At 31.2% G+C, this 12,965-nt stretch overlaps 2 protein-coding genes across 2 annotated transcripts; one reads left to right on the top strand and one right to left on the bottom strand.

The window, feature by feature from the left end:
* The first annotated feature begins 4,213 nt into the window (after positions 1-4,213).
* Positions 4,214-7,692, top strand: LOC125850955 (probable polyol transporter 4). Its single transcript, XM_049530777.1, has 2 exons — positions 4,214-4,844; positions 6,068-7,692. Exons 1-2 carry the CDS (start codon positions 4,634-4,636, stop codon positions 7,414-7,416), a joined length of 1,560 nt encoding a protein of 519 aa, XP_049386734.1. The 5' UTR covers positions 4,214-4,633; the 3' UTR covers positions 7,417-7,692.
* A 535-nt stretch (positions 7,693-8,227) lies between these two features.
* On the bottom strand, positions 8,228-10,597 carry LOC125850952 (uncharacterized). The gene is made up of 6 exons (XM_049530774.1): positions 10,412-10,597; positions 10,173-10,305; positions 9,929-10,032; positions 9,648-9,819; positions 9,439-9,570; positions 8,228-9,175 (listed from the first exon to the last, which is right to left on the bottom strand). The coding sequence occupies exons 1-6, from the start codon at positions 10,450-10,452 to the stop codon at positions 8,369-8,371; spliced, it is 1,389 nt and encodes a 462-aa protein (XP_049386731.1). The 5' UTR covers positions 10,453-10,597; the 3' UTR covers positions 8,228-8,368.
* Between the last annotated feature and the right edge of the window lie 2,368 nt (positions 10,598-12,965).

Here is a 12,965-nt window from a genome sequence, read left to right as displayed (position 1 = left end):
TCAAATAATATGAATGGTGAGCAAAACGTACATCATTACTCAAGAAAGAAGAGTAATACCCCAATAATTAATTTTATTTTTTTAAAAAAAGGTGATAATTGAAATCATGAAATAAAAAAGTAAAAAAATAGTGCTAATATCACTAATAAGAAAAAAGATTCAACTATGATCACAAAATATATTCTGTAGATGAATGAAAGAACGCACAATTTATATCAACTAATTTAATTGTATCATATATAATCTTAAGAAAAATTCTTAAAAGAAATTTATTTAACTTATTAGAATCATTATTGATTCCACAATTATTGGAGAGGATGATGAAATGATGTGAATCATTACTTAAATAGAAATTGAACTTGGAACTAACTTGATTGGAAATTGAAGTTGATTTAATGTTCAAAAAAACATCATCTTTTTGCATGAAATGGTTATTGAACATGCGATGTTATGAGTTTTAAGACTTGGCAAGTTATTTACGCGTAATATGGAATTCAACATCTCATGCATTTAAAACCAACAAGGTTTGTGCATCTTTCCTTCTGATGGTATTAAGAATGAGATAGTTACTTTAAACTTCAAAGTACAATAGACTCAACATATCAATATTTCTTTTGTCTGTTCATCGAATTTAGTCACCAACCTATTTAGTTAGAGTTGTAATATTTTATCAAATATAGTCAAAGTTGTAATACTTTACTAGATTTAGCTGCCAACCTATTTAGCCAAAGATTTAATAGTTTACCAGATATAGTCAGAGCTGTAATGTTTTATCAGATATAGTCAAAATTGTAATACTTTACCAGATTTAGCTATCAACCTATTTAGCCAGAGATTTAATGTTTTACCAGATATAGACAGAGTTGTAATATTTTACCAGATTTATCCATCAACCTATTGATATTTCTCTTTCCTCTCTCTTCTTTACACACTCAAAACACAAACACACATACACTCTCTCTCTCTCTCTATGCTTGTACATTTCATTCGCTACTCATCTTTGAAATTCTCAAATTTAATTATCATGTTGATTAGTGTGAATTTTTTACTGTAACACTCAAATTCTACGTGCTTCGATTATCAAGTAGTATCCGACCTATATATATTGTGTGGGGTGGGGTGGGGGGATTGAGAGGAGATACATAGATCAACAACATTTTTATCGTAACACTCAAATTCTTCGTACTTCAATTATCAAGTAGTATCAGATCCATTAATATATATATATATATATATATATATATATATATATATATATATTGTGTGTGTGGGGTGGGGGTGGGGGTGGGGTGGAGATTGAGAGGGGATACATAGATCAACAATAATTTTTGAGAAAATCTTTATAAATTCTCACAACCCATAGGAGTTAAATCTTTATGTCCTCATTTCCCTTCTCAGAATTGCAAGACCTATAATATTCCAGTATATTTAAGTTTGAATATTTCAAAATATTATAGGTTCTTGCAATTTTGAGAAGGGGAATGAATATAAAGAAGCAAATTAAAGAAAAAAAAATTTGGATATTTTTTATGTATGATATCTTGTCTTTTTTATTTTTATCATGATGAATTTATATAGTGAGAGCAATGGGAATTTATAGTGGTAGGAGAAAATGTGAAGATCTAGTGGACATTAATTAGAAGTAATTTATTTTAAATATTTTTTTATTAAATAAGAGATATTTTGCTAATAATTTGACCATGAGACAGATGGATAAAGTTTTTTAATTTCGGTGTGAAGGAAAAAACAAAGAGAAATGAATAGAATACACATATACGTACACATACATAAAGCAACTAAATATGTATTTATAATAAAATATCTAGTGTAATTTCACAATTAAAGTAACGAGATAGAGTGTATGTACACATTTTATTCCTATCTCATAAAAATAGAGATGTTGTTCTCTGTAGAATCCTCCCTCTGTTTAAGAAAAGAATCCATAAACAAGAGTAGTAATAACAACCAAATAACGTAAATGGTGAGCATACCATACACCATTACCAAGGAAAAATAGTAATATTTCAATAATTAATTAAAAAAAAAGTAATAATTGAAATTCTGAAATAAAGAAAAGAAAAAGAATAATGCTAATATCACTAGTATATATTCAACTACTATCACCAAGTATATCATGCAGACGAACAAAAGAATGCACAACTTTTACCAACTAATTTAATTGTATCATACATGATCTTCAAAAAAATTCTTATAAGAAATTTCTTAACTTAGAATCAGTATTGCTTACACGATCATTGAGGAGGATGATGTAATGATGTGAATCATTACTTAAATAGAATTTGGACTAGGAAGTAACTTGATAGGAAATTGAAGTTGATTTAATGCTCAAAACGACATCATCTTTTTGCATGAAATAGTTATCGAACGTGCAACGTTGTGAGTTTCAAGCCTTGACAAGTTATTTACGCGGGATAATGGAATTACACAATATTTTTTTCATCATTATATGTCCGAACAAATTAATGATTGTGTTGAACAGAAACATAGGCATATTGCCGAAACTAGTAGAGCATTACTATATCATGTTAAAGTTTCCTCACATTCTTGGACTAATGCTTTTTGAAACTACAGTCTACACCATTAATAGATTACCAACGTTAAGACTATAAATTTTTGGAGTTCAAATATATTCGAAGCTAAGTCTTGATCAGTCAAATTTTAAATCTGTATATTTACTTAATCACCACCAACTTATTTACAGGAGTAAGTGCAAAGAGATCATTTGGACCCTTCAACAAAAGATCACACTATATATACATAGTTAAAATTATTTATATTTATATATATTTTAGTGTAATCCATATATAGTTATTGTATTTTTTTCTCTCTAATTCTACTGAAAGTGAAAAAAAGTAAGGATAGAGATGGCCAAACACAATAAAAATATGTACCATCGTGCGATCCACCATTTCTTGATAATGGTTTCATAGCTTGAATATTATTAGGTAGTTTGACATGAATATTTTATTAGGGTCAATGTTCATTTTTGAAAGAAGAAACTAAACTTATAGGCTCAAAAATGAATATACAAAATAATCAAATTGATTAATTCAAAATTGAACTTAAGGATATAATCCAATCCTAATTACTTATTTGAATTGGTTTGGATTTAAATTTCTTGAAATCCAAAAAATCTAAAATCTAAAGTGAAGTTATCATATCTAGTAATATGAACTGCATAAACGTTCATCCTTAGTTGAACACATAATAAAATGTTTTTATTAAACATTCTAAATCATATTTTGAAAAAGCTTTTACATTATATTATTCACAAACACTTATTACATTAATTACAAAAAAAAATATCTTATTGATCTTTTAATTATACACATTAACATTAATTAAAATACGTATGACATGTGAGTTAAAAACATCCACATCATGCCAGAAGAAGAGTGTTAAAATGGGAAAGAAAAAGAAAGGAAAGAGCAAACTTTTAGATTACAATGCATATAAAAAGGCAACGTACATTAAAGCAGTAATTACGCAAAATTTATGGCTTTGATAGAAATGGAAAAAAAGTCAATGAGAATATTATTACAAATATACTCCTCCATTCACTTTTATTGGTTTATTATATAAAAATAAATATTTATTTTCACTTATTTAATTAAAATATAATAGAATATTTATCATTTTATATGTATTTTATTCTTGTCATTAAGTATTATTATTCATTTCCTAATAAATGAAATGACTTATGATAATTAATAGTTATATAGTAGTAAAATTATCATTTTATTTATTGTATTTCTATACTATTTGCTCATTTTATTAAAGAAAGATAAAAAATAATATAATTACATTATTTTTAATTATAAAAAAATATATTTTTATGCCACGTCAAACATAGACAAGTAATTATGAACAGTGTCAAGGTATACCTTCTAAGAAACTCCCATTGTGTAGGCTTACTTAAATTGATTTACCAACATGAAATGTGCTGCAAAATTGCCAAGTCTTACGTCGTATTGTAATTTGTATCTTTGACTAACAAGGGTTGCGATGAAATGATAAATATTTCTTCATTTTTAATCAATAGGTCTCGGACTCTCGGGTTCAAGTATCCTTGGATACAGAGTCGTCTTTGTTAAGGAACACTTTATCTCTCCATGTGAGACTTCTCAATGCGAATCCAAATTTAGTTAGACTCCAATGTGAATACCGGATACCGAAAAAAAGAAGTAATTTGTATCTTTGAAAGCTCCAAAATCTTTAATTTTTAAAAGTTAGATGGTCATTGGTCAAGGCCGTGTAAGATGTACAGTACCATTTCACTCTAAAGACAAATAAAAATTTCCCACTTGCCTTGTTTCCTTATTTTTCAATTCTTTCTCATTTTCTTCTAGATCTTGATTTTGTAACTGAAACCCAACTCCCAAAATCCAATCTTGCTGTTAAAGATTGGATTTTTAGGGTCAAAACATATGTTAGTACCTTCAAAGTTGCTGTTTTTTCAGTTAAAGATTGGATTTTTGGGTCAAAGTATCTGTTAATACCTTCAAAGTTTCTGTTTTTATCAGTTAAGGATTGGATTTTTGGGTCAAAACATCTGTTAATACCTTCAAAGTTGCTGTTTTTTTTTCAGTTAAAGATTGGATTTTTTGGGTAGATGGGTATGGCAGGTGTCCAAGAAAATGGACATGGGGAAATGGGTATGTCAGATTTTCCATTGGGGAGCAAGAACAAGTATAAGAGAATGGATTCTGACTTTACAGATGATGATGATCAATATCAGTTGGAAAGGAGGAAGAAGAGTACTAGAAAATATGTTTTTGGTTGTGCTGTTTTTGCTTCACTTAACAATGTCCTCCTTGGTTATGGTAAATCTTTTTATAATTTTTACATGTCTGTTGTTATTTGCCTCATAAATTGTGAAATCAAAGTATTAGGAGTGTATGTGTATTGATAATTGCTGTGAGATGTTCTTATTCCTAAAAGGTTTACTTTTTTTCAAGATTTGTGTTTTGAGCTTTGACTTGTGATGGACTAGTTTGTACTAAATTTTGAAACTAAAAAGGAAAGTGCGTTTCGTAAATTGGGACAGAGTGAGTATTAATCTAGAGTAGTGGTGATAATAGAAGCAGTAAATTTAGCAAGTGTGAATGCTTGTCTCTAGAGAAAATGTATGTGATTCAACATTGAAGCCAAACAATCCTTTGGGCAGAGAAAGAACTGATAATTTTTATTTGTAACAATATGGTTTCAATCTTGGAGTTATAAGTGATGATATTTTAATTGATTCATTACATCTAATCACATATTGGAGTTGATCTTTTCTGACTTTTAGTTGAGTGACCATCTGAGAAATCAATCCTTACATATAGGGGACGCTAAGAACCTTACACCAAAACTTGTCATAGGAAGGAAGCGACTCCCTTCATTATGAGACGAAAAAATGAACTCTCTAGCAAAAGCAAGTGACTTCCCTCAATGAATGTATGGATCATAAGAAATTCTTAGACTAGGCATTGAAGACCTATCATGTCTAAATAAAGTCCACAACTGCTAGACAGATCAACTAAAGTAGATAGTACGTGAAGATCCTATACACTTTGAGAAGCACGGTGAGCAATTCGTTAGCAAGTAGCAACAATGTTGTTATCTTCTCTAGCACAATGCAGCAAGGAGAAGTACAAATGGATGAAGCTCATATTGCATAAATAATGTATTCTTTACTTTTATGCATTTAATCCAGGAAATGTTTAACTTATAGTCCAGTTTCTGCAAGTTCTAGTTTGTTATTAATGGAGAAATAGCCTGCTTTATCTACTGGAATTCAAGAGAAAGAGTGACAATTGTCATCTAACTTTTACAAATTATGTGTAGTACTAAGTGATATACATTATAATTCATTTTGAATACGTACTACCTGGTTTTAGAGTAGCCGAAAATAAATCCAGGGTGGGGATTGTGGGGGTACAAAGAAATGCTTTCGAATGTATTCATCAATTCATGTAGCTGAACGCTGGTCGTTGTGTGCTTCTTTATAAAGTTTATTAACAAGCTGAGGTTTGATTTCGATGCTTATGTTTTCAATTTGCAGATGTAGGTGTCATGAGTGGAGCAATCTTATTCATTCAACAAGATTTGAAAATAACAGAAGTTCAACAAGAAGTTCTTGTTGGTGTTTTGAGCATAATTTCACTTATAGGTAGCTTAGCTGGTGGAAGAACATCAGATGCGATTGGTAGAAAGTGGACGATGGGGTTCGCTGCTGTTATTTTTCAAATAGGTGCAGCTGTAATGACTGTTGCTCCTTCGTTCGAAATACTAATGGTAGGAAGGATTTTAGCTGGTGTTGGCATAGGCTTTGGCGTTATGATTGCACCCGTCTATATAGCTGAGATATCACCAACTATTGCTAGAGGCTCTCTCACATCATTTCCTGAGATTTTCATAAATCTAGGAATTTTACTCGGTTATGTCTCTAATTATGCATTCTCCGGTCTTTCAGCACATATAAGCTGGCGGGTAATGCTTGCTGTTGGAATTCTTCCCTCAGTCTTTATTGGAGTCGCTCTCTTCATCATCCCGGAGTCACCAAGGTGGTTGGTTTTGCAGAACCGAGTAGAAGAAGCAAGGTTGGTTCTTCTGAAAACAAATGAAAATGATTCAGAAGTTGAGGAGAGACTAGCCGAGATACAACAAGCTGCTGGAACCGCAGACACGGACAAACCTGTCTGGCGTGAATTGTTGAGCCCCTCTCCGGCTCTACGTAGGATGCTGATCACAGGTATTGGAATTCAATGTTTCCAACAGATTACCGGAATTGATGCAACTGTTTACTACAGTCCCGCAATTTTTAAAGCAGCCGGTATTGAGGATGAATCGAAACTTCTGGCTGCTACGGTTGCTGTGGGAGTCAGCAAGACAGCATTTATACTAATAGCCATCATTCTCATTGACAAAGTCGGACGTAAGCCATTGCTCTATGTGAGCACAATTGGTATGACTACATGTTTGTTAGGCGTGGGGATCACTCTACTTTTAATGAAAGAAGGATCAATTAGCATCACGCTAGCCATACTATTCGTTTGTGGGAACGTAGCATTCTTCTCAGTGGGGATTGGTCCTGTCTGTTGGGTTTTAACGTCAGAAATCTTTCCCTTAAGGCTTCGTGCTCAAGCATCAGGGCTCGGAGCAGTAGGTAATAGAATGTGCAGTGGCCTGATCGCAATGTCTTTTCTCTCTGTTTCGCGTGCAATAACAGTTGGTGGAACCTTCCTAATCTTTTCAGTAATCTCTGCACTGTCTGTTGCATTTGTCTATAAACACGTTCCAGAAACGAAAGGCAAATCGTTGGAGCAGATAGAGTTGTTGTTCCAGGATGAATACGCATTTCAAGGAGGTGAAGTGCAACTTGGAGATGTTGAACATCTAGTGCAGAAGTGAAACAGAAGTCCTTGTTGATTACATGTTAAATACACTGATTGAATTGAATCATTATTCATTTGAGTGGTGAAGTTTTGGAGAGGCTATCTGCAAATGCCACTACAACTTTACGGAGATCACACGATACATCTTTTACTTATAGTGAAACAGATATAAATATCGATGTCTGAGGCAGGATATGTAACTCTTGTTTATCGAAAGAATCCCATGTTGAAAACTTGTGAAAATATATTGTTTTATTGGCTAAATGAAATGATGAGGGCTCACTTTTGGCTGCAAATTTCACAACAGTCTATGTAAATGATTTATGTTAGTAGTGACTAGTGACAATGGCTGCATCCAAACATAGTAACAAATCAAGTAAACTCATCGAAAGGGGATCTTAGAGCATAAAACAGGGGATGCTCTGTTCATATCCCATAAGGCCTTCCGTGTGAAATTAAACGAGAACCAACTACCATTCAGTGAATTGTCTCGTGTAACTAAGTTTCAAGATGTTCACTGAATCATCATTTGCACGGTGAAAAAGAATATGTAACTAAACTCAGTATGACATTAGTTCTTGATGAATAAATGATAAGCTTAAAAATTGTTAGTTCTTAATAAAAGATGAAAAATGTTACTAATATTATGGTTAGATAGCTAATGATTAAGTTTAAATGTTTAATCCGGCTTTAGTATGATAGCCTGCAAATTATACAAGAAAGATAAATCGCGCCCATTGGATAAAGTTTGCTCTAATCTGATAGCCCACAAACTACACAGGAAAGATATTTGAAGATCAGATTTTCAAATAAAATTTCATGGTCAAACACTAGCTTATTTCACTCGGAAAATTCCTTGAAGGAGAATGTTTACAGTTGGGAAATGTAATGTAATGCATAAATCTAATGAATTTTGTATAACAAGTAAAAGGAATGACACACACACAACAAACACTCACACACGCATACTATTTGTTATGAATTGACCTCAAATTCCTTTCTGCTTGCAGTTTTTCTTTCTTGAGAGCCTTGAACATAGCTGCAATTTCATCGTAATCCGGAAGCTTAGGATGGACATAGCTTTTCAACGACGATTCTTCACCAGGCTCTTGAAGTACTGGAAATGAATTTGATCGAAGAAAGTTGTCCGCGAGGTTATCTTTAGGCCTTTCAACTGGCATAGTCCTTGTCCTCATATAAAGTTGTCCGCGAGTCATTGCTGATGATGATGAGAACGTAAACGAACAACTCTCCAAATCATCCGTCATGAATGATGCATCCTTCATAGCGATGAGCCTCGTCTTTTGCAGGGGGAAAGTACTCACATTGATATCAGTATCCATCTTTAACATTAAGGGAAAGAGAGGTCCTTTGAACATGAAAAGCCTCTGATCTTGAAAGTTTAAATCTTTGCTTAGAATAGACTCAAACTCCTCAACGTCGTCCTTATAAGCTAACTGATCTGTCATTTTCCCGGATATAAAGCCATTGGTTCTCCAAAATTCTCCTTTCATTACAAGCTCAGGACTAGAAATTGTAGATTGAGACGAATAATTACTACATCGAGTAGGATTTGATACTCTTTCCTGCTCATTGTTCCTCAAACAATGCACTGAATCTATAGAAGTTTGCTCAATTGCTGATAAATAATCAGTAGAAGTTCCCTCAATTTCTGATGAATAATCAATAGATACAATATTTGCTTCTGTCGCGATGTTGGAATTCTTCGATCCTGTTTTGTAACCAATTTGAGCATCATCAACGCGTTTATGCACCTGCAGGAAGAGACGGAGTTAGGATTTTGAGTTTATGAATTCTGAATTATAAAAGGACAACTAACTACTTTATATATACTAAAGAGATAATGGTTAAAACACACCTGAGTCCTCAAGTATCACATTTTTGTGAGTTTCATACTTGAATAATCAATAGATACTAGTTGAGGTGTGTTCTGATAAATATTTAGTGATAGTTCTGGTAGAAAACGCAAACACCTGATAGTTCAGGTAGGAAACTCGCAAAAACGTAACATAATTACCTGTTCTTGTTGTGATTCATTTCTGTATTCAAGAAGTAAAGGTCCTTGTTGAAAGCAAATCCTTGCTATTTCATCCACCAATTTATATTTCACTTCATTTGAAACAGACTTTATACACAAGTTCTCTTTTATCTGTATATTCAAAGAACAACAAAAACTTACAAAATTTACAACCTTAATCAACTCTTTATAGTAAAATGTGGACAAACCTGATGGTTCACAAGATTTCCAGGAAGTAATTCAAGTGCAGATGTTTCGAATTTCTTCCCATAACGTTGTCCGAAGAGCTTCCTGATCACAGGAAGCTCTGGTAAATTGCCAAGTCTCGTAGATGCAAATACGAGACTTGACACTGCTTCATTGATGTCATTTGGACAATCTCTGTATCAAAACAGAGATCGACAATATTTATCGAGTTTAACTACTATACATATTCAGAATCAGATCACTTAAAAGATAACTACAGTAACTGTACATATTAATTCCTTACTTGTGTCTACGAATATATGGAAGGCTAATGAGGATAAATTCACAAAAATTCTCCAATAAATCATATACTACCAACATATTGTCATCCATAAATAGCTGATCAACCTGAAAATACAAAAAAAAATAAAAAATTGCAAGTTGTTACATGGACTAAAAATCCATATATCTACTAAAAACACGCGAATTTTAGATGGACATTTCTATTAGAACGTTGTTAGAAATATGAAATTTTCGACGTAACGTACCCTGTCAAAGACAATTTGGTAATGTCCATGTCTAAGTAGTTGCCCTAAGTCATCTTTCAATTGCTTAACAATGCAACTTCTCTTGTTCTTCAACAGCTTAAGCCGGCATTTAACTCTTTTAATTAAATTCTTACTGCCAATAAAAAATGTAGTAATATTAATTACATTAGATACTCTGTCTAGTAGTATAAATTCGTCAAAAAAAATGATGAAGTAAGGGAAATTGAAATTGTACTTACCATTTAGTAGCTTTTCTCCACCCAAAAATTACATCAAACATGTCAATAGTATGATACAACAGATAACCTTAATGAGTAGCGATAGATTGATCAACGCGAGTGAACTATGCTTAGAATATATAAATTGCTTAGAGATTTATTGTGGCTAGTGAATGATGAAATTGGAAAAGATGAAAGAGCATGTGTGTTTTCACTTTTCAGCTAAAAGAGAAAGTAAATATTTTTGGCTGAAGAATATATAAACTGAACCACCAGTAATAAAGTTTTTATTTTTATATAAAGTTAGTTAAAGGGAAAAAAAGGTAAAAAGATGAAATTAACGAAAAATATTAGAAGCAGCTTTTATAACTGCTACTCCACTATGCTCATAGGTCATAACCATTAGCCCATTAATTTTTATCACGTTCGTCAACTCATTCCACCCATCCAAAATAATAATAATAATAATAATAATAATAATAATAATAATAATAATAATAATAAAAATAAAAATAAAAATTAAGAAAAAATGTGTGTTTGTCAAGCTTAAATTACCGAGATAAAAATATTAGGTTATTTTTAGTTTGTCCTAACTCTTAACTATGGTGAATCGAATTATTTGATACTTATTGACACCGCGATTTAAAAAAAGGGTACTATATGAGTACTTGTCTAAGTTATCCTCCATTTTGCCTAAAATATTATATTTTTAGTAATTAAAAATAATAAGAGTCAATTTGGATAAAAAGTGGTAATAATAATTTTTTTTATTTTCTAAAAAATGAAATATTTTAAAGCAATCTCAAGTTTAGAAAACGACTAAACTTGTATAAAATTGAATAAATGGACACATTTGTCCTATATGACACTCTACATGGCAATTTTGTGTACTATGTGGCGTTCTACGTGTATTATGTCATGTAGGACATGACATGTGTCTACTTGTTTAATTTTATACAAATTTAAGTGTCTACGTGTGCACATTCAAAGTTGAAGGATATAGTTGTCTGCTGAAGCTAAGTTAAGAGTCATATTTATGTATTATGCCTTTAGAAAACAACCAATATTTTAAATCAATATATATATATATATATATATATATATATATATATATATATATTTGATATTCAGAAATTGAAAAACAAATTCAACAAAGTTGGATAGTGTGAATATAAACATTAAGATTTAGAAACAACATTTTAATCATGTGTTTAGATTCAGATATCTTAATCAGCTAACTCAAATCGACTCTAAATATATAATGCATTGGCATGATCATAGCATTATCATTTGCTCATGTCCTAGTTAAACGCACGCTCTGATTTCTTGTCTATTTTGGTGGTCCTGTTGGGGCCAAATTAAGAAACAATTCATCACCATTTAAACCCCTTTTGGAAAAGAAAAGGCCAAAATTTATTTTTATAAAATTAAATGAATAGCGTGCCTTTACATGTTTTTTTTTAGTATCGTCGAAATAAGTGATTTCTTACTTATTTTATGATATTTTGATTAGTAAAGAGAATAATTTTTTTTTAAATGTAGGCAACTGATAACGAACTGAATATTGTGGGAAAGTGAGATAAGAAAGCTAGGCATAATAATGATGGCAACCAGTGGCACTAAAAGGTCATATTCTTATAACCTTTTATACTTTAATTATTTCTTTTACAGATAACTATAAGATAGTAATCATAATTATTCCTTAATTATATGCTCCAACACAATTTGATTCCCTTTGGTTACTTTTCGAATCGAGAACCTATCGAAAATAAGGATAAGATTTGTGTATATTAATATTATATTCTCTTCAAACGACTTTATTTATAGAANTCGGCATGATCATAGCATTATCATTTGCTCATGTCCTAGTTAAGTGCACGCTCTGATTTCTTGTCTATTTGGGTGGTCCTGTTGGGGTCAAAGGAACAGTTCATCACCATTTAAAAAGGCCAAAATTTATAATTAAAATAAAAAATGAATAGCGTGCCTTTACATTTTTTACATTTAGTATCGTTTAAATATTTTTCTGAAAAATAATAATTTCTTACTTATTTTATGATTATTTCGATCAGTAAAAAGAGTATTTTTTTTTTAAGAAAAAACATAAATATAACTCAAAGTGGATTATATCACATTATTTTGCAGGTAGGAAACTGATAACAAACTGAATATTGTGGGAAAGTGAGATAAGTAAGCTAGGCATAATGATGGTAACCAGTGGCACTAAAAGGTCATATTCTCTTTACCTTTATTCTTAATTATTTCTTTTGCAGATAACTATAAGATAGTAATCATAATTATTCCTTAATTATATGCTCCAACACAATTTGATTGATTCCCTTTTATTACTTTTCGAATCGAGAATTTATGGAAAATAACTTTTTAATCTAAAAATAAGGATAAGATTTGTGTATATTTATATTATATTCTCTTCATCAAACGATTTTATTTATAGAATTACACAGTTATTAATTGTTTTTATGCTCCAACACAACATCATTAGCTTTCATCACAATAAATAAAGGATTTTATGGCGGTTATTTAGTAGTGATTAATATGATTTTTGCTATATTTT

The sequence above is a fragment of the Solanum stenotomum genome, unplaced genomic scaffold (genome assembly GCF_019186545.1).
Source record: "Solanum stenotomum isolate F172 unplaced genomic scaffold, ASM1918654v1 scaffold21218, whole genome shotgun sequence".
Classification (NCBI taxonomy): Eukaryota; Viridiplantae; Streptophyta; class Magnoliopsida; order Solanales; family Solanaceae; genus Solanum; species Solanum stenotomum.
The sequence above is the reverse complement of the archived record's forward strand: the minus strand, read 5'-3'. Positions and strand labels throughout refer to the sequence as shown.